The sequence below is a fragment of the Amyelois transitella genome, chromosome 6 (genome assembly GCF_032362555.1).
Source record: "Amyelois transitella isolate CPQ chromosome 6, ilAmyTran1.1, whole genome shotgun sequence".
NCBI classification, from domain to species: domain Eukaryota; kingdom Metazoa; phylum Arthropoda; class Insecta; order Lepidoptera; family Pyralidae; genus Amyelois; species Amyelois transitella.
Window position 1 is genome coordinate 558,593 of NC_083509.1, and position 21,436 is coordinate 580,028.

Below are 21,436 nucleotides of genomic sequence, written 5' to 3' on the forward strand. Positions count from 1 at the left end.
TAATTAATCTTTTCAATTATGTATATTTTTTAAACTGTGCAATTTGTATTTACTTATTTCTTTTTATATAATAAAAACCTGTTTTCTGAAACAATAAAGACATGTCAGCTTTTTCGTCAAATTTTATATTTCAGCAGAATTATTATATTTACATGAGAAATCTTATTTACCATTTTACTTATATATTACGATGCCTCGTTTATATATTACAGTATTTATTTTGATTTACAATTATTTACATTATTTGATTATATATTCAGGTCAAACGATATATTTGAGTAATTACCGCATGCATTGTTTTCTGATGTTGAGAGCTCAATGAAACGCAATTTTTTCATTAAGATAGGCTTCGCTCGTAGTAAGTTTTGATTGAGTAAGTTCTTGATTTGTGTAGACAGTTAATTGAAATTTTTTAATTATTTAAAATTAAGTCGATACTCTAAGATTAAGACCACGCTTCGTGTAAAAACCTGACTCACCCAATTCATGATCCATGGTCAAAGGCATACCTATCCCGGGCTCCTTTCCAGAGTGGTGAGGATGCAACCGGGACTTAAGCCAGGAGGAAAACTCTACGATTGAAACCAAGTTTTAAACATCAAATTTAAGCTGAGATTGACATTATTCATATTTGTCGAAATAATTTAACGAAGAAAATGCGTTAAGACATGATTAAGTATAGAAAACACTATATCATTAATCTCCCAACAGATTTTATGTAAAAACGCTCAGGAAGTAAATCAATTTAAACAAAAACTTCTTCGTAATACAATAACAGTATTATATGATAACTGAATTAGAAGTGGTCGTGATTATAACAAATTAACAACAATTACATAATTACTCGTATATATTATTATCATGACATATAACAAACTGAACAATGCATGCAGTCTTATTATGGCACAAATTTGTTTAGCAACTAACTATACTGTACATACTTTCCTTTCATTAGAAAATAATAACAGTTGACCAATATTGCAGTCAACAATAATTATATTGTTTGTCAATCATAGTCGAGATCGATTTTAGTGAAAAGAAACATGAAGCAATGAAATTACAGTTCACATCAAGGAAATAGTGACAATTGCCAAAATTTTCGTGCAAATGTTGGGACAGTTTCACGTATTTTTGAAGAACCCTTTCTTATTTTCAATAGGTCATTGTTATTTATAAAATTTAAAATCAACAGCGATATTGTTATGCCAAAATTTAGCCTTAAAATTATAATCTTATCCTAATAAGTCTTTATCAAATGGTCAGAAACGAATGGCGTAAACGTCTCAGGTTCTTTAATTTTCTTTTTATTGTGCAGAGGACAACTCTTCTGCTTATGTCCTATATCTGATTTATTGTGTGTCGGTTTGTATTGAGCGGAGATTGATACACTTTTTTTCAAATCTTTGTTTTCACAATGGTTTTTGTTAACACTAGCTACAACGGTGTCTTTGTCACGGGGCACGTCAGTTTTCGCCACTAGTGTCCTTGTGTCGGATTTCGCGTCTTGATTGCCGTTGACGTAGACGCTGGATGATATTTCTAATTTGCTGTGGTGGAGACACGTTGACGTTGTCTGAAAGTATAGCGTAAAATAATTAATCATTGTTAACAGTAGAAGTAAATATGGGAGTGTACCATGGAATTCGGACTAAATATACCAAAGACAAAAGATAAATTTTGTGAGAACTAATTATTTCTAAAGAATTTTCTTCAAGTAGGCCCGGACAGTAAAATATAAAGAAAAGTCATTGGTTTGTGTATATTAAGATATATATCCACATAAACTTGCTGATAGTAATAAACCTAAAATGTATTAACTTATATCGTCCCAAACCAGTAATCATCACCATCAGCTAAAGATACTATATATAATTAATTTCGCCACATTTGACATTATAAGCTATAACTGAAAAAAAATTGGCAGGTTGAATAAATTCTGGCGAACAACATGAAGGATGATATACATATATATATACGAGCTAATGGACTGAAAACTGAGTACGCCGAAAACCGGATCAAAACAGAGAGAGAAAATTTGGAAGGCACCCTGGGTCCGTTTAGCATTACTGGGGAGGACACAACTGTATTAGCTGGGAAGCAACCTGATGATGCTATAGTATAGATGATGCTATAATAGCATTAAACTGGCGGTATACCGGGATGGCGACGCACTGCCCCAGCTAGGGGTCATAGGACCTTAAGTCAAGTAAGTCATACCTGCGACGCCCTGTGGATGCCCTCTGCCCCAGCTAGGGGTCATAGGACCTAAAGTCATACCTGCGACGCACTGTGGATGCCCTCTGCCCCAGCTAGGGGTCATAGGACCTTAAGTCATACCTGCGATGCACTGTGGATGCCCTCTGCCCCAGCTAGGGGTCATAGGACCTTAAGTCAAGTAAGTCATACCTGCGCGTGGTGCGCGTGCGGCCGGGCGTAGAGCGCGGCGCGGCCCGCCAGCTCGGTGCGCAGGCGCCACGCCCGCGCCGCGCGCGCGCGCGCCCACTGCGGCTGCCCGCCGCCGGACGCTTGCCATCTTAACAAACCATTGATATTCATTCATTTTCAAAATTGGGGTTCTATTCTTTAAAGGAATTCTATGTCCGTTTTGTACAGCGTTCCTTTCTGTTCTTTGAAAGGGACGCTAGCCTCGAGATGGTTAAGTGCTTCAGTAGGTACTATAATCTAGCTTTTAGACAAATATTTATATACAAGATATAATTTTAATTTAATTTGTTGACATGTAAAATGACGTGAAAATAGGCCTGTTTACTGAATAAAACATAAAATATTGATTTTGTAATAAACTACATGGTATCACTTTATCACTTAATCACACCAACATCTTTATAAATGTTTTTCGCTTTTAAATTTAAATTCAAGCATTCCCTTTTCTATTCCTGTAGCTACACCTTCTTTCACATCACAACATTCCATAAAACATTGTTGCTTATCCGGTCGCTCAATTTTATTCTGCTTTTTTTTAAATTTGACATTGTTGTTTTCAGTATTTCCAAGACCTTACCTGGTAACTAATTGCACCACCCTGGCAGTCTGTCCATTACTCCGATGAGCAAGACAAGCGGCTCGTGTGGACAAAATCTTGCCTCGCTCGTGGTTCTGTGAGGTACCGCTGAAAGACAGCTGCATGGCTGTGGTGTAGTACCTTAAGGATAATGGGAGTAATCCTGTAGGAAATAAAATTGATTAAATAGTTACATCAATAAGTTTAGTGCAGTTATACAATAAACCTTTCATATTACGTGTGATAATATCATTCTTAATAACAAGTAAGTTACTTAATAAATATTTTTTTTTATTTTCATTTTTTTTCAACACTTCGGTTAGAAGCATAAATTTGATGAGCAATTATTTTATATCTAGCTTGAATCTAATTTTATTCCTTCGAATTATCATATTAGTCTGCCCAATTGCAAGAAATCTGTTCAGCAGTTTCAGTTGTGTAAGCGTTAAAAGAAGATATGGGTAGGTAATATAGAATCCACTAAACTCTGTCCTTCAAATATTTCCCATACAATAGACACCTAATGTTACTCTCTTATCTCCTCTATTAATAAAGTGTAGAATCCCTAGGTAAGCTCTGATGAACCTCGACTTCAAATTTAGAAGAAGCCAATTCCCATACAGCGGATAATGTTCCCAGTTCTCAGTCTCCACAGGTTAATCTAATACCTACCACAAGTCAAACTTCAATTACCTCGATTCCAAATATCCACAACTTTGCTTTTACTTACCTCTTTCTTTGTACCAGTTCCCGTACAAAAGGTAATGTTCCCAATTCCCCGGCTCTAGTTCCACAAGTTTGTCTAATATCACCCTCTTCTCCTCTCCGTCAGTGAGGTGCAGAATCTCTAAGTAAGCCTGGATGAATCTCGGCTCCAATGTGATACATCTCTCCAGCATCTTTAGAGATTCTGCGTTGCGGTTCTTTTTTCTGAAAATAATAATTTCAATTTTTTTTACTTCTTCTTCCTCCTGGCTTTAGGCCCGGTTGCATCCTCACCACTCTGGAGAGGGTCCCGGGGTATGTCTTTGACCATGGATCCTAGATTGAGTGAGTCAGGTTTTTCACGAAGCGACTCCCATCTGACCTCCGCAACCTTTGAGGTAAACCTAGCCCGTATTGGATTGATCATGATTTCACATCCAGTTGCCTGAACGAGCAGGTTTCCTCACGATGTCTTCCCTCACCGTAAGAGCACTACTATACTATTTGTACCACTAATATCATCAAAAAGTTAATCAAAAGTAGCATGATTGGCTGAAAAAAATATAGAACGACTAGTAAAATTAATGCTTAATATAGCTAAGTCATTTGTAGTTTTAATAATGAGAAGATTTTCAATTATATTTTTTGGTTCCTATAAGTTTAGGTATTCACTATCACCAAATCAAGTTCGAAAGGTCTAAAATATTATATTCTCCTAACACATCATTGATTTTTGTGACATTTCGTCTTAAATCCTCTGAATAATATGAACATTGTCTCAGAGCTTATCTCTTCGCGTAAACATACCTGTACAATTTAGCAAGGTTGTAATGAGCATTCACATGGTCCCGGTTATACTTCAGCGCCTGGAGAAAGTGATGTTCAGCTCGACTCCAGCCGGAAACTAGTGTTCCTAGATTATTGTGAGCGCTGGCGTAGCTTGGCCATAATCTAGAATAAAAGATATGCCTTGCTAACATACACATATATACAAATAGTGACGTCTATATTCCTTCCGGGGTAGACAGAGCCAACGGTCTTAAAAAGACTGATAGGTCACGTTCAGCTGTATGACTTTATGATGGAATTGAGTGACAGGTTGCTAGCCCATCGTTTCCAAGAGGAATCACAAGTTTATAAGTCTAACCCTTAGGCGTCTTTTACGAGATTCATGGGAAAGATAAGGAATGGTCCTATTCCAAAGTGCTGGACACCGGACGGACTAATAAAAACCAATTGGATGATTTTTATATAAAAGTCAATTAAGGAAATAATTTCGTCTTGGACGGGCCAGCAACCTACCACTATCTTGGAATCTCAATTCTGTCCAGTTAGTGACCTTTGAGTCTGTTGACTATAAGCTCTGTCCATCCTGTAAGATATTCGATAATGACAACTGACTACAATTGAAAATGGGAATATAGAATACCAGCATAATCATAGAAATTTTATTAAAAAGCCAAATATCATAAAAAAATCTTTTAAAAGAATTACTTACTTCAATGCTTCTTTGTAATGTTTGATGGCATTTTCTTGTTGTTCGATGTCTTTGAGGAAATTGGCGAAGTTGTAGTGGAGTTTAGCGTTGTGAGGGAGTACTGCTAAGTCCGCTCTGAAAGAGAATATAAATAATTATTAATATAAAAAGGTATTTGGTATACAGGGTGACTTTTAATTCAACTGCATAAATTTAACTGTTAAGTGTACTCATCTAAAGGATATTTAAAAACGTTAAAAGAAAATTATCGGTTCATATTTCAGAAAGTACGAAAAAAATAAAAGTATCAAAATCCACGATCCTAAATACGTCATATCACCCCGGCCGGAAAAGCGACGCGTAAGATTCAGAGGTCAACGACACAATTCATTCAGCTGAGCGATCTCGACAACTCTGTACTTTACTTGATCTTGATACTAGAAAAATAATTTATTTTACAGACATTTATTTACTTGTTTAGTTTTAATTACTTTTTGTAGTATTGGTCTGTATTAAAGCGTGTGATGTAGTTTTTGAGGGTTATTTAAATGTAAAAATGATGACGTTTAATTTAAATAAAAATAGGCTCAAACGGCTCAGAAGCATGGGTATAGTCTATGTTTAAAAGGATGCAGTTGTTTTAAATGTCACCCTGTATAGCCGCAAGGAAACTTATCGTGATCTTTTATTCTTTTAGGACTTTCCTATTGTGATGTATCCATAAATATAGGATTACTCTTTTGTTTGTTTATGCACCGTAACATTCAACATTAAAAAAGCATTCTTCCTTATTTTTTACCTCTTGTATGAGAGTACGTTTTTCCATAATATTTAATTGCTTTATTGTACATTTAATTACAATAAGTTGTGTAGTACAAAAAGTTTCATTAATTATTCCCGATGATACAGCACATATTGTTCATTCATATTTTTTTTCATCATTGATGTATGTCCATTTTCGTTCCACTCACTGCCATCACGTCTTTCGTATGCCATCCCTAATATCACCCAAGGTAATTAAATTAAAAGAAACTATTACCGGAGCATGTAAAACTATCTTGATTGATGATGCTAGTATTTTACGTTGTTTTTCCATCGTCATCATGTTCCTCATTATATACAGCCCGACTGACCTTAGCAAAGTCTCCCTGGTCCTCCAATCGCGGTTCCTCAGATGAGTCCTGGCCACTCCTGAGGCTACCGAAGTTGCTGCGACCAAAAACAGCAGCCATCTTGAATTCGCTCGCCGCCACAACAGTTCCATGCCGTACGCTGTGAGGATCACTGAGCCGATACTGAAATTATAAGGAAATACTACTTTAATTTAAAGATATATCAAAGAGTCAATGACTGTCGCATGTCGGAGTGATCTGGAATCACTCAGTCCAGCAACAATAAACTTTTCTACCTTACCTACTTCCTTTGTCACCTTTTACGACACCCATGGGAAAGATTGCTATTAATATCACTTATATTAATAGCAATCTTTCCCTATTAAGTGCTGAACCACACGGCACCATCCGTCATTAACATCGGTATATTACCTGGGTATATAAAGAACTCTTTCAGCCACGACGAACCCCACGGTGACCAGCAAGTTGGAAGCTGGCAGGTATGGTATCACCAACAACAGCAGCCCCACCACCACCGGCGTGTGGCGTTGGAGCTGAAATAGAAAATTTGGGTTTTTTGCATCTTTGTGTGCGAAGTTAAAACATACAGATAACCCAAGATCTTACGGCTTTGTTATTTTGTGAGAAAGGTGAATGTACTTCAACTTGTTTGTTTCTGTAAGTTACTTCTTTGTTTCTTATTATTTTATACTTATTATTTGTCATTTTAGTTGAAATGATTTTATTTTGTTATACTTATAAGAATTCCTTGCCAAATACTGTAAGAGGTGAACTACTACCGTTGTATTTTTGGCGTAAATAAATAAATAACTAAGTAAAAGTTCGCCTCAAATGTAAAGAGCAGGAGAGGCAGAAAATTGTTTTGAGTTACAATGGTTTATTTGGAAGGAAAATATCCTTATCTTTTCCTTTTCCTTCTGAGTTGGGACGCGCAAACTATAATAATGTGTATTCATTCTTGCCAAGCAACAAAAGAAATCTAATAAACTAGGATGGTGTTAAGGATTTTATCAAATTCGGCAGACTTCAGGTTCACAGATCGGGGCGACCATTCGGTAATGGAGAGGCTAGGCGAGGCGTACCGTGTATCGTCAGCCCCCAAGAATAGGGGGTGAGTGACACACTACTAAAAGACACTAATAATATTTTGTCGAGAAAGAGTGCGCTGTTTCTCTAACAGCGCAAACGCAAGAACCATGGGAGGTGGTAAGATATGACTATTCTTTCTTGTTTGAAAACATACATACATATGGTCACGTCTATATCCCTTGCGGGGTAGACAGAGCCAACAGTCTTGAAAAGACCGATCGGCCACGTTCAGCTATTTGGCTTTATGATAGAATTGAGATCCAAATAGTGACTTGCTCTGAAAACCTAAGTAATATTAAGTAAAACCGCCCGAAGCGGATGCCACAGTTTATCCAAGGAAAATGATAGAAATTTTTGCAAAGTCTCATCTGTTTACATTCAGTATAAAACATACAATCTGAAGCCTGAAGCTGAAGTCAACAGCTTCCTTCCTTCTTTCTTATCAAATTATCAGTTTATCAAACTCTGTAAATACTGGACACAATAAAGAAACTTCGTAAACAGGACACAAAAATGAAAAAAAGAAGTCGGTTGTCTGTAAAGTCGGTTTACTGACGATAGTTGAACGTGACAACGTCTTAAAAAAATACTGATGGAATGGTAGCATTCTTCAAAAGAAAATTTTAATTTCATTTGTTTAATAGATTTGTATGTATGTATATAGAGAAGGCGGTATACGCTGCCGAACGCGAAGGCCGATTGTGCCTCTTTGTCGCTCGTTCCGCGCTCTCGCTTGCACTTCAAGCCTTACATGGAACGCCTCAGAGCGAGGTAACGCCGCATGAGTCATATTTTTTCGTGCGTGCAGTATGTATGTTCTCACCTCCAAATCCACGAGACACCGATACGACAGCGCCACCAAAGCCAAGATGGCGGCGCAAGTCATCAGGTTCCGAGGGTCCCAGGCGGCGACCAGCGGCACGGAGCCCATCTGCCAGTCGTGGCTCAGCCAGCACGGGCACAGGAGCAGCCACCAGTTGAACGCGGCCAGGTAACAGAAGGTCAGCAACCTGGTAAGACATTTCCAGATTTCAATAAATAAATATATAGGTACGGGACAAATTACACAGATTGAGTTAGCCTCGAAGTAAGTTCGAGACTTGTGTTACGAGATACTAACTCAACGATACTATATTTTATAATAAATACTTATATAGATAAACATCCAAGACCCAGGCCAATCAGAAAAAGTTCTTTTCTCATCATGCCCTCGCCGGGATTCGAACCCGGGACCTCCGGTGTCACAGACAAGCGTATTACCGCTGCGCCACAGAGGCCGTCAATAGACAATGTGCCGTGTGGTTCCCGGCACCAATACAAAAAAGAATAGGACCACTCCATCTCTTTCCCATGGATGCACGTAAAAGCCGACTAAGGGGTAGGCTTATAAACTTGGGATTCTTCTTTTAGGCGATGGGCTAGCAACCTGTCACTATTTTAATCTCAATCCTATCTTAAAGCCAAATAGATGAACGTGGCCTATCAGTCTTTACAAGACTGTAGGCTCTGTCTACCCCGCAAGGGATATAGACGTGATTATATGTATGTATGTATAGACAATCTGACTGACAACTGGTTGTTCATTTTATGTCAATGGTTCGTAGAAAGTTGACATAGGGTTTTAATTATTACTAGCTGTGCCCGCAACTTCGTCCGCGTGGAATAGTTATTTAGGGCATCATTGAAGCTCTCAAGGATGAATAATTTTCCCCGTTTTTTTTCACATTTTCCATTATTTCTTTTCTCCTTAAAGTTGCAGCCTTCCTCAATAAATGATATATTCAATGCAAAAAGAATTTTTCAATTTTAACTAGTAGTTCCTGATATTAGCGCGTTCAAACAAACAAACAAACTCTTCAGCTTTATAATAGTAGTATAGATTTATTGTGACAATTGCAATTTGTAAAGTACAATAGGCGTAATTAATGCTAATAGCATTATCTAACAGTCTACCATTGGGTTAAGCATAGAACATGATATTAGTCCAGTATTATAGTATTGGTCCAGGGGTCTTAAAATAAACGAGATTTTATTTAAGATTTTGATCATAATTCGCGAACTTAGTATTAGTTCAGTATTATAGTAATGGTCTAGGGGTTTTGAAGTTAAAGAGATTTTACAAAAACTTTTTGGTCATGATTCGCAAGTTTTCCGAGTCTTTACCTCACAATAAATGAAGAGTGAAAGGCAGGCGGGTTGTCCTGTGGCGAGAAGGCTGGCAGCGATCCCTGGAGCAGCGCTAGTCTGACGCCGACTAACACGACCAGCGCCGCTAGCACGCGCGCTACTCGGCCCCACACGCCGTCGCCTCTCCAGCGACATCTTATGACTGACGATAATCTGGAAGCACGATGTTGATAGTTGATACATACACATGGTCACGTTTATCTCCCTTGCGGCGTAGACAGAGCTTAAAGTCTTGAAGACTAAATGGCCACGTTCAGCTATTTGGCTTAATGATAGAATTGAGATTCAAATAGTGACAGGTTGCTAGCCTTTCGCCTAAAAGAAGAATCCCAAGTTTATAAGCCTATCCCTTAGTCGCCTTTTACGACATCCATGGGAAAGAGATGGAGTGGTCCTATTCTTTTTTGTATTGGTGCCGGGAACCACACGGCACTTTGATTGTTGACATTATAATTAAAGTCATCAGGTCATTTGAATCATCGATGTACTAAAAAGTTAATATATGTATATGATATTTCGGTTACAGTCGACAAGAAGAATCACATACACACACATATAATCACATCTAGCCTTGCGAAGTAGACAGAGCCAAAGGCTTGAAAAGACTAATAGGCCACGTTCAGCTGTTTGGCTTAATGATAGAATTGAGATTCAAATAGTGACAGGTTGCTAGCCCATCGCCTAAAAGAAGAATCCCAAGTTTATAAGCCTATCCCTTAGTCGCCTTTTACGACATCCATGGGAAAGAGATGGAGTGGTCCTATTCTTTTTTGTATTGGTGCCGGGAACCACACAGCACTTTGATAGTTGACATTATAATTAAGGTCATCAGGTCATTTGAATCATCGATGTACAAAAAAGTTAATTTTAGTAGATATGATATTTCGCTTACAGTCGACAAGAAGAATCACATACCTACACACACATATAATCACGTCTATCTCCCTTGCGAAGTAGACAGAGCCAAAAGTCTTGAAAAGACTGATAGGCCATGTTCAGCTGTTTGACTTCATGATAGAATTGAGATTCAAATAGTGACAGGTTGCTAGCCCATCGCCTAAAAGAAGAATCCTAAGTTTATTACCATTTCCTTTTAGTTGTCTTTTACGACGTCCATATGTGTGGTCCTATTCTCAAGTGCCGGGAACTACAAAGGGAGAAAAATGATATTTATAAATAAAATTACCTTGATATTGGACTCCAACAGCGGTACAAGTCAAAGGCTATATTAAATAACAGCACAGTCAGCCCAGTCTCCTTGGCCAGCATACTGAGAGCCGCCAAAACCACGCTGGCCCATACGCGGTGGCGGCCTGATGACCTGGAATTTGATAGAAGGAGGATAAATAACATACCTACGGATTGGACCACCACAAAAGTAGATATTTTATTACTAAGTAACTCAATGATAATTATGCTTTATATACGTCAATAAGGGGGTACCCTTTCGGGAGCATCATACTGCATTTCTTTTTTTTTTATATATTCTTGTTTGTTTTTGTTTAGTCTTTTTATTGTTTTGGTGTTTTAAATACGAATATATTCTTTTTATTTAACTTTTACTCTTTGTCATCAAGAACTAATAAGTATAAGACTTAATAACTTCTACCCTTATTTCCGTACTAATTTTATAAATGCGAATGTCTGTGTGTCCGTTGCGCTATCACGCCTAAACCACTGAACCGATTGTCATTGCGAAAAAAGAAACAACGCGGACCAAGTCACGGGCAAAAGTTAGTAAATACATAAATGTAATACTTAGTGATAAAAAAAATATGTTGCGTGATATAATAATTATCTGTATATATAAAGTTCGCGCGCTTTTATTCCATTCTAAAAATTTTCAAATTTTCTACCGTCTCCGATTATTGGCCAGTGTCTGTTAAGAATCGAAAAATCACAGGTATACATCATAATAAAACAAGACATTCACGCACATCACGTCTGTTAACTCTAACGGTGTAGACAGTAGTTTAGCTAGATTATTCAGTGATTTTATTGTTGAAATTCCATTTTGACTTGTAAAAAAATATCTATTTTGCCTTGAAAACTTGATAGGTAACGAAGACTTGTGAATCATAAAGTTTTTAAATTAACAATTACGTTTTGCCCGCCCGTGGCAGTTGTTATTACTTCGGAAACCTCATAAACTAAATAATTATTACGGTATCTAATCCAGCGAAATAAAATTAGGTGGATCCGGCGCGAAATTGCTTGGTAGGTACGGCGTAAAATATGCAATGTAATGTATTGAGATATATTATTTATCTAATATTTTTTCGTGTGCCGTGTGGTTCCCGGCACCAATTGAAAAAAAGAATAGGACCACTCCATCTTTCTCCCATGGATGTCGTAAAAGGCGACTAAGGGGTAGGCTTATAAACTTGGGATTCTTCTTTTAGGGCTAGCAATTTGTCACTATTTGAATCTCAATTCTATCTTAAAGCCAAATAGCTGAACGTAGCCTATCAGTCTTCAAGACTGTTGGCTCTGCCTACCCCGCAAGGGATATAGACGTGATTATATGTAATGTATTTTTTCGTGCATTTCTTGTTGATTACACAGTTTCAATCCTACTAATATTATAAATGCGAAAGTTTGTGAGTACCTATGTCAGGATGGCAGTATGGATGTTTGTTACTCTTACACGCAAAACCGATTACGATGAAATTTTGTATGTAGGTAGCTGAAGACCCAGAATAACATATAGGCTACTTTTTATCCCGGAGTTCCCGCGGAATTGATAGGGTTTCCATGCGGACGAAGTCGCGGGCGGCCTCTAGTTATTTATAAATGCGTATGTGTTTATGTTTGTTAATTTTTAACGCATTTTTTGCCATGTGTTTAGCATACAATTACTCTATATCTTTCGCATGGTTGTCGTAAAAAGCGACTAAGGGGTAGACTGATAAATTTAGGATTCTTCTAGATGGATGGATGGATGGAGATGGACTAGCAAACTATCATTATTTTTATCTCAATTCCACCATGAAGCCATTTTGTATACGCTCCACAATTCCAAATAGTCAGTCGCGAATTCTCTTCATTTCCACTACTGGTCATACGATACCCTCTGTACACACATACACCCTTTCTTTTGAAGTGGGTAAAGGTACATTTGGAAGTTCTCAAATGCTTCGCAAACCACATGAATCACATTGCCCAAACGCAACAATGCGGGAAGTTTGGACCACTCGAGAAATGGTTCTATAACTATGCGACCCCAACTTGGGACTAAGTTGTTGATGTGTTTATTTTTGCACTACAAACCCCAAAATTAGAGTATCATACACATACATACACACAATCACGTCCATATCCCTTCCGGGGTAGTTAGAGCCAACAGTCTTCAAAAGACTGATAGGCCACGTTCAACTGTTTGGCTTAATGATATAATTGAGATTCGAATAGTGACAGGTTGTTAGCCCATCGCCTAAAAGAGGAATCCCAAATTTATAAGCCTATCCCTTAGTCGCCTTTTACAACATCCGTGGGAAAGAGATGGCGTGGTCCTATTCTTTTTTATATTGGTGCCGGGAACCACACGGCATATATAATACAACTTGAGGATTATCAAGGCAAGAGTGAATAAGTAGGCATTATTTGAGTTTACATGCGCCACCTTAAGCCTCATCTTGATTACCACCAGGTCAGACGCTCTTAAATTATTATAAAAAATACCAACTTACCCATGATAAAGAAGCAATGAGCACAAAAAGAAGAGGCAAGCTAATACGTCCGCTCGGCCGACCACGCCTGACACCTGGAACAAGGAGACATAGTCTTGTGATTTTGCTTTTATAATTTTTGTAGGCTCAAATAAATCTATTACTTTTTACTTTTTACTTTTATATTTATAAAGCTGAAGAGTTTGTTTGTTTGAACGCGCTAATCTCAAGAACTACTGGTTCGTATTGTAAAATTCTTATTGTGTTAAATAGACCATTTATCGAGGAAGGCTTTAGGCTATAATAACATTACACTGTAACTATAAGGAGCAAAGAAATAATGGAAAATGTGAAAACGGGGAAAATTATTTATCCTTGAGGGCTTCAATGATGCCCAAAATAACTATTCTACGCGGACGAAGTTGCGGGCACAGCTAGTTATTAAATAAATAGGATATATAATACAATATACTATCATCATGACCACTTGTAGGTAGATAAATCAGTGGATATTTACCTCCCATAAACTAAGTGTGCCGTGCGGTTCCCGGCACCAATAGAAAAACAATAGGACCACTCCATCCCTTTCCCATGGATGTCGTAAACGGCGACTAAGGGATAGGTATGCTGATAAACTTGGGATTTTTTTTAGGCGATGGGCTAGCAACCTGTCGCTTTATATGAATCTAAATTCTATCAGTAAGCCAAACAGCTGAACGTGGCCTATCGGTATTTTCAAGACAGTTGGCTCTGTCTACCCCGCAAGGGATAAAGACGTGATTATATGTATGTATGCATAAACTAAGTCAAATTGTATCGCTAACATGTTTAAGAAAATCAAAGCCATAATCATTTATCAGTACAATACGTTTGTGTCCGCAATTAAGGGGCTTAAACTGCATTAGGATTGCGTTTATTCCTTCCTAAAGAGATATTCGCCTTAAGTGGCCATTAGGAGACTATAATCGTCAGTATGGCCCACCGTTTTGGAGAATTTGGAGAAGATAGCGGGACAAGGAATAAATTTTGTGGATAAGGAAATGCGGCCATATTCTGCGCGTATCTTAAAATAGGTGTTCAACTGTTAGAGATAGGTACAATGAGAGCTGTTTCAACTCATAGAAGACAGCAACTTTAATTTTTTATTTTAGTGGGATTTTTCAAACATCACTTATATATAATTGTCATATCTTTTTGTTTCACAACATAGGGTGACATCAAATAAACTACTTAGAACTAAATCTCAGTGCAGAAGAAGCGGTAAAAAACTGCACTGTAGCATTTTCTTCAGTAAAGTCAACTTCTCAATTATCCATACTTAGAATTGAAATGTGGATGAGGGAACACGTTTTTAAATTCTAAGTTTCACATCATCACAAATTTATAAAGTGGGCATCATAAGACGATGTTTTTAGAAAAATAACAAAAAAAGCGACCATGAAAATATTTTCTTTTTGGTTATATAATTACTTAGATTAACGTCAATCAAGCCTTGTTAAATAAAATATTGTTTGTTATTATGTAGCAAATACTCTACGAATTAAAGTGAGGTTTTGATGACATGATGAACTAATCAGTTTATTTGCTCGTTTTATAGTGAGATATAAAGTTACAAATAATACTTTTATTTATGTACTGCAGGATATTTAAAACTTAAAATGCACACATTCATATATTTTCAAGACTTAAAACAGGGAGTATCTATATATATAAGATACATACATATAATCACGTCTATATCACTTGCGGAGTAGACAGAGCCAACGGTCTGGCAAATACTGATAGGCCACGTTCAGCTATCTTGCTTAATAATAGAATTGAGATTCATATATAGTAACAGGTTGCTAGCCCGCCGCCTAAAAGAAGAATTCCTAGTTTATAAGCCTATAAAAATAAAGTCTTGAAAATCGCTTATCTCTTGTAACTTGCGCCACACATAACAGTTTACAAAGGGAATCGTCTCCAGACCATTGCCGTTTTAATATTTAATTAATACACAATTAACCCTAATCAATGTTAATGGTTATTTGTTAAGCTAAAACGCTTTATTGTTATATTATTTTATGCAAGGTTTTGTTTGTTATTTTGTTACTTTGCTTTCACGGTTAAATTCTTAGTTAGTTTGTTACACGTACGCTTTAGAGCGTCGCTGGTCGAACGTTAAAGATGCCGGAATAAAAAGCGTGATGTACAAGGTTCGAATCCTAACAATCACCCTTTCTGAGCTTTATTGCATTTACCACAATATCATCCCATTCAGCTTCAAACATATATACATACGTACATATGGCCACGTCTATATCCCTTGCGGGGTAGACAGAGCCAACAGTCGAAAAGACTGAATGGCCACGTTCAGCTATTTGGCTCAGGTTGCTAGCCCACTGCCTAAAAAAAGGTGGTAAGCCTATCCCTTAGTCGCCTTTTACGACATCCATGGGAAAGAGATGGAGTGGTCCTATTCTTTTTTGTATTGGTGCCGGGAATCAAACGGCACTCCCGCTTCAAAAGCTATGTAAATACACAATATTGGTAATTTCATCAATGTAAAACAGTTCCACTTATTAATTACTGCCACAGAGAATCAGAAATTAATAACAATGGCGTGTTAATTAATTTGAAGTGAGTATTGACTACTTTTACAATGGCATTGCTTTGGAATAATGTGTTATTGTTTATGAAATGAAAATTAGATATGTAATTAAATATTTTTTTTAATAATTTGACTTTTATGTTAGTTTACTGACCATCCTGTATATAAATAAAGTGTTATCATTTCAAAAAGAATTTAATTGATTACTTTGAAGTTGGTTCAAAAATAAAACACATACATTACTATATAACCTTAAAAAGGTACATACATAAAATCACGCCTCTTTCCCACCGACTATATTTTTTTTTTATTTGCGAATGGTACAACACCAAAGTCAATTGATACATACATAAAATCACGCCCTTTTCCTACAGGGGTAGGCAGAGACTACATCTTTCCAATTGCCACGATCTCTGCATACTTTCTTCGCTTCATCCACATTCATAACTCTCTTGAGACAAGCTCGGCGGTTTCGGGTACTCTTGAACTCTCAAAAAGTTAGTATTTAACTAAATTCATTTGATAATATATTTCTCGCATTACTCTCTATTACATCTATCTCTATTATATATATCTACGTAATAAGTATACCTTAATTTATTACATAACTTAGTGACGCTCGGGCCACATTGAATTTATATTAATTTGATAAAATTACGCTTGAAGGTCGATGGCTCTGCGGTGGCATGAAGCGAAATTGATTTTAGCCTGAATTTCGTTACCCAACGTTACCTATATCATTGATACGTTGTGATATCAGGAACATTCATTTTAAAATAGGAACTTTAATTCTGTATTTAGGTAAAATAAATCTACATTAAAATGAATGTAATTTTAGTACTACTTTTGCTTACTAGGTAAAAATTGACAAAGTAATTGTAAAGTAAAAATTCACCAAAATTTTCCGTGGAAAAATAATTTTCAAGCACTTACTTAATTGTAATTTTTTTGTTTCTAATGTGTGTTTGTTTTGTAGCAACCAATAAAAATATATAAAAACTATTTATCCGTCTAAAAATCATTGAAGTAAGGTACTAAGAATGTACAAAAATAATTTTGATTGGCAAATGTTACCTAAATAATGAAGAAGTAAAAATATAGACGTGATTATAGGTATGTATGTTGGTATGTATGTGTTTATGTCTTTCCAAGTTATTAACCGGCAACCAACAATCGCCTAGGTACTCATTTGCATCATGTTAGCAAGATGTTCGACTGTTAGGACTAAACTAGAGATCTTTAGACTAAAGTCACTCATTTGTTTTTGTACTGCACAATAGATATATTTTTGAAATAGAATGCAAGATATCACTTATTATAATGACTAGATCCACGTCGTTAAACTAACATCTTATAACAACATCATCTAACTACCCTTCTATTTTGTTAACCGTACACCACAACGTATCTGTTTAAATCCCGTGGCGCTCCCTCAATGGCCCGGAGATATCCCGCTGTTATCCTGGATTACGGGACTGTTATCGGGAAACTGGCATTGACTTCAAAAATACTGTTTTGACGAGAATCTGATAGAAATTTGATAGAATTAAGGTTTTTATTTGTATATACAGGTAGGGTCATTTTATTCATATTTAAAGTTTTACATTTTAGTTGTTCCGCCATTTTATATGTTACATGTACGAGGCGCCCATATCATATGTTTGTTTTGGAAAAAATATTCGAGTTTGTCTGTGGTAACGCACGCTCGCGCCAATTTTAAATTTGGAAACTTGGTCCGCGCGCAGAGAACCAAGCGCGCCTAAATGAAATGTTTTCTCTGCGTTATTTTTAATTACCTGTTTAATCAATATTGTCTGTGTGAAACAAAATATTAATCATATAAATAAATCTGACGCGTGTGTTTTACCTGGCCTGACCATCCTTCGTCAACAACCGCCATTGTACGGATATTTGCAGCCATAAATATTCATCTCTCCACTTGCCACGATCTCTGCATACTTCTTTCGCTTCATCCACATTCATAACTCTCTTCATGTAAGCGGCGGTTTTGGGTAGGTACTCTTGGCCTGACCTTTTTCCAGGACGTCCTTAATTGAAAGTGGAAATAAATAGTGGAAATATGTAAGTAGTCTCCGCCTAAACCTCCCATAAAAGGCGTTATTTTATGTATGTATATATAAATATTCATAGGTTAGTACTAATAGAATTGATATTGATACTTACTTACTAATAATTACTTTTTCTTCTGACTACTAGCAAATATTTTTTTAAGCTTGAATTCTTAATTTACCTGCGCCTTGTAGTTAATAAATGAAAGTGCACCATGTCCATTTTTTTAATTTCATACAATGCAATTGTAGAACAAAAGCAATGACAAGTCGAGCATCAATAATTGTAACATCTCCAAACATTACGCTTTGAATGAAAGAATTTTGTACAGAAGAATTTACCCTTCTTCTAATTCTTTAACCCGTCTTTTCTATATCTAACATCAGTTTAATCTCAATCTATTTGAAGTCTTGTAAAGAAATACATTCAGTTTGAACGCAACCCGTCTGCAATTTAACTTACTCGAGACTGAGAGATAGCGAACTCAATCTAAGTTTGTATTGCGGATTTTTATTACTGACTGACTTAAGAAATGACCGAACTGAGCGCGGAGATTTATTCTGTTAGGAAACAGTTCCTTCCACACGGATGTGGAACAAAATGGGAGCGACGGTCTTCGAACGCTCAAGTTAACTACTACTCGAATTATCAACGTGTCGTGTGGTTCCCGGCACATTATGTAGAATAGGAACCACTCTATTGTTTTACCGTAGATGACGTAAAAGGCGACTAAGGATTGATAAGTTTGGATTAATGATAGAATTGAGATTGAAATACTGACAGTTTGGTAGCCCATCGCCTAAAAAAAAGAAACCCAAGTTTATAAGCCTATCCTTTAGTCGCCTTTTACGAAATCCATGGGAACGGGATGGAGTGGTCCTATTCCTTTTTCTATTGGTGCCGGGAACCACACGGCATTATGCATTTATGAAAACATACAAATTTTATACATAAAGCAATACCTAAAGATCATGATCAAATTATCCACCATTTTCTTTAAAAGATTAGATCACATTGTTCAGTGTAAAAGTCAGCGTTTGCTTGTAATATGTTCTTCTTTAGTAGGTAGGTATAATCTAATTCGCAAAATCATAAAACAGATTTTTATATTTTTTCACCGTTCCAGATTTTTCCTCGTTCATTTCGAAGATTAGCGCATTTAATATTCTGTGTTGATCATACTTTACATCAAGTTAACTACCCGGTTTCACATTCACGAAATTATTTAAGCAGATTGTGATGGGATCGTATGAAAGTACTTTTAAGATATATTTTCCTTAAACGGCTACATTGTTTCGCATTGAAGAAATAAACAGTTGAACATTAGTGTTTCATCTAAAATTTTATAGTTAACCTTATTTAAGTCTTCTATCGCTCACTGCGGTTACATGATTATTATAATTGTGAAAGTTTGTTTGTTTGTCCGTCTTTCACGTCAATACCACAAAATCTATTTCGGCTCTATTGACGCGGGAAAACCGCGGGCAAAAGCTAGTCTGTCATATAAATAACTTTAAACACGCTTATGAGACATTTTGGGTTCAACGGCACTAATAGGAAAATAATAAATAAAATAAATAAATATATACGGGACAAATTACATAGATTGAGTTAGCCTCGAAGAAGGTTCGAAACTTGTGTTACGAGATTCTAACTCAACGATACTATATTTTATAATAAATAAATACTTATATAAATACTTATACATATAGATAAACATCCAGACCCAGGTCAATCAGAGAAAGTTTGTTTCTCATCATGTCCTGGCCGAGATTCGAACCCGGGACCTCCGGTGTCAAAGATAAGCGCACTACCGCTGCGCCACAGAGTCCCATGAGATAGGTTTAAAAATTTGGATTCTTTTTGTAGGCGGTGGGCTAGTAACCTGTCACTATTAGAATCTTAATTCTTTTATTAAGCCAAACAGCCGAACGTGGCCTATAAGTCTTTTCGAGACTATGTCAACGCCGCAAGGGATATAGACGTGATTATATGTATGTATGTATGTGCGACAACAATTTAGCCGATGAATTTCTATTCCTTATCACAAAATCAGTACAAAATACAGCTACAAAAAACTTCTATGATTTGATAACAGCATTGGATGGACATGTCAGGACGATGGGGCATAAATCTCGCTCGAAATTTTATGGTAAAGGACAGAACAAAATTCATAAAAAAAACTAACTCGTTTATCTTAAAAATGATAATGTAAATTGTGCAATGGATGTATTGATAAGAATAGGTTAATTCTCTACTATATAACTTATATAATACAATGAAAAAAAAATGGAACACTAAAAGTTGTTTACGAGTTGTATTGACATTTTATCACGGTCTTCGCCCTAGAGGCATAAACTTTTAATGCTAGTATTATAAAGGGCGTGGTTTCTGGCACAGAAACGCATCAACCAAAGGATAATCTATCGGTAAATGCTATAAGAGAGGACGATATATATGAAAATTAGACTAAATGACAAAATAACGTAGAACATCCAAAATTACTAAAGCGGATTAGTCTTAAACAGAAATAAGTCAAGAGCTACTTACTTAAAAATAAATAAGATATTTTATTTATACTTGATTGAAGAGGCATCCTAAATATCACCCCAGGGTTAACGCCAGTAGGAAGAGATGTGGCTTAGTGGTAAAGCTGTCTGTGCCACCGGAGGTCCCGGGTTCGAATCCGGGTCTGATTGTCCTGGGTCCAAGATGTTTATCTTTATCAGTATATATTATGAATATAGTGTCTCGTAACACAAGTCTTGAACGTACTTCGAGGCTAACTCAATCTGCGTAATCTCTCCCGTACATATTTATTGATTTATAGATAATCAGAATCCGTGTGGTTCGGATTTCGGATATCCGTGTGGTTTCCGGCACCAATGAAAAAAAGAATAGGACCACTCCATCTCTTTCCCATGGATGTCGTAAAAAGCGACTTAGGGATTGACTCACAAGCTTGGGATTCTTCTCTTAGGCGATGGGCTAGCAACCTGTCACTATTTGAATCTCAATTCAATCATCAAGCCAAATAGCTGAACGTGGCCATTCAGTCTTTTCAAGACTGTTGGCTCTGTCTTCCCAACAAGGGATATAGACGTGACCATATGTATATATGTATGTATTCGGAAATTCACACAGCAGTAAAACCGCGGGCAGTTGGCTAGTGTTAATATAAATCTAAACGGTTTTTCCACTCAGACCGGTCTTTACAGCAAATTGTGAAGCGTGGTGAATTTTCCACGGTAATCAAAATAAATGGGCGCTCACTTTTCGGCGGATTTGAACGCGAGTCACGACTCCGTTTGACTGCCTCCCACGACCTCCTCAACGGCTTGGAACTTCGCTTATTTTAATATGGAACTCCTTGGCTAAAAGTATGAACTCGCGGAATCCGTGTTTTAGATAAAATTAAGTACCTTTAGATGGAGTAAACAAGATATTTTGGAATTTTGGTACACAAAAATAGAATTCGACCACTCCGTCTCGTTC

The 21,436-nt window shown here is 36.7% G+C and overlaps 1 protein-coding gene across 1 annotated transcript in view; it reads right to left on the bottom strand.

The window, feature by feature from the left end:
* Positions 1-526: 526 nt before the first annotated feature.
* LOC106139972 (protein O-mannosyl-transferase TMTC1) overlaps positions 527-21,436 on the bottom strand; it is a 108,304-nt gene continuing 87,394 nt past the window's right edge. The window contains exons 3-14 of the mRNA XM_060944701.1: positions 13,303-13,376; positions 10,800-10,934; positions 9,590-9,766; positions 8,250-8,436; positions 6,749-6,870; positions 6,338-6,499; positions 5,226-5,339; positions 4,535-4,678; positions 3,753-3,952; positions 3,023-3,185; positions 2,407-2,533; positions 527-1,573 (exon numbers count right to left, since the gene is read on the bottom strand). Coding sequence (XP_060800684.1) covers positions 1,238-1,573; positions 2,407-2,533; positions 3,023-3,185; positions 3,753-3,952; positions 4,535-4,678; positions 5,226-5,339; positions 6,338-6,499; positions 6,749-6,870; positions 8,250-8,436; positions 9,590-9,766; positions 10,800-10,934; positions 13,303-13,376 — 1,941 coding nt within the window. The 3' untranslated portion in view covers positions 527-1,237. The remainder of the gene's footprint in view (positions 1,574-2,406; positions 2,534-3,022; positions 3,186-3,752; positions 3,953-4,534; positions 4,679-5,225; positions 5,340-6,337; positions 6,500-6,748; positions 6,871-8,249; positions 8,437-9,589; positions 9,767-10,799; positions 10,935-13,302; positions 13,377-21,436) is intronic.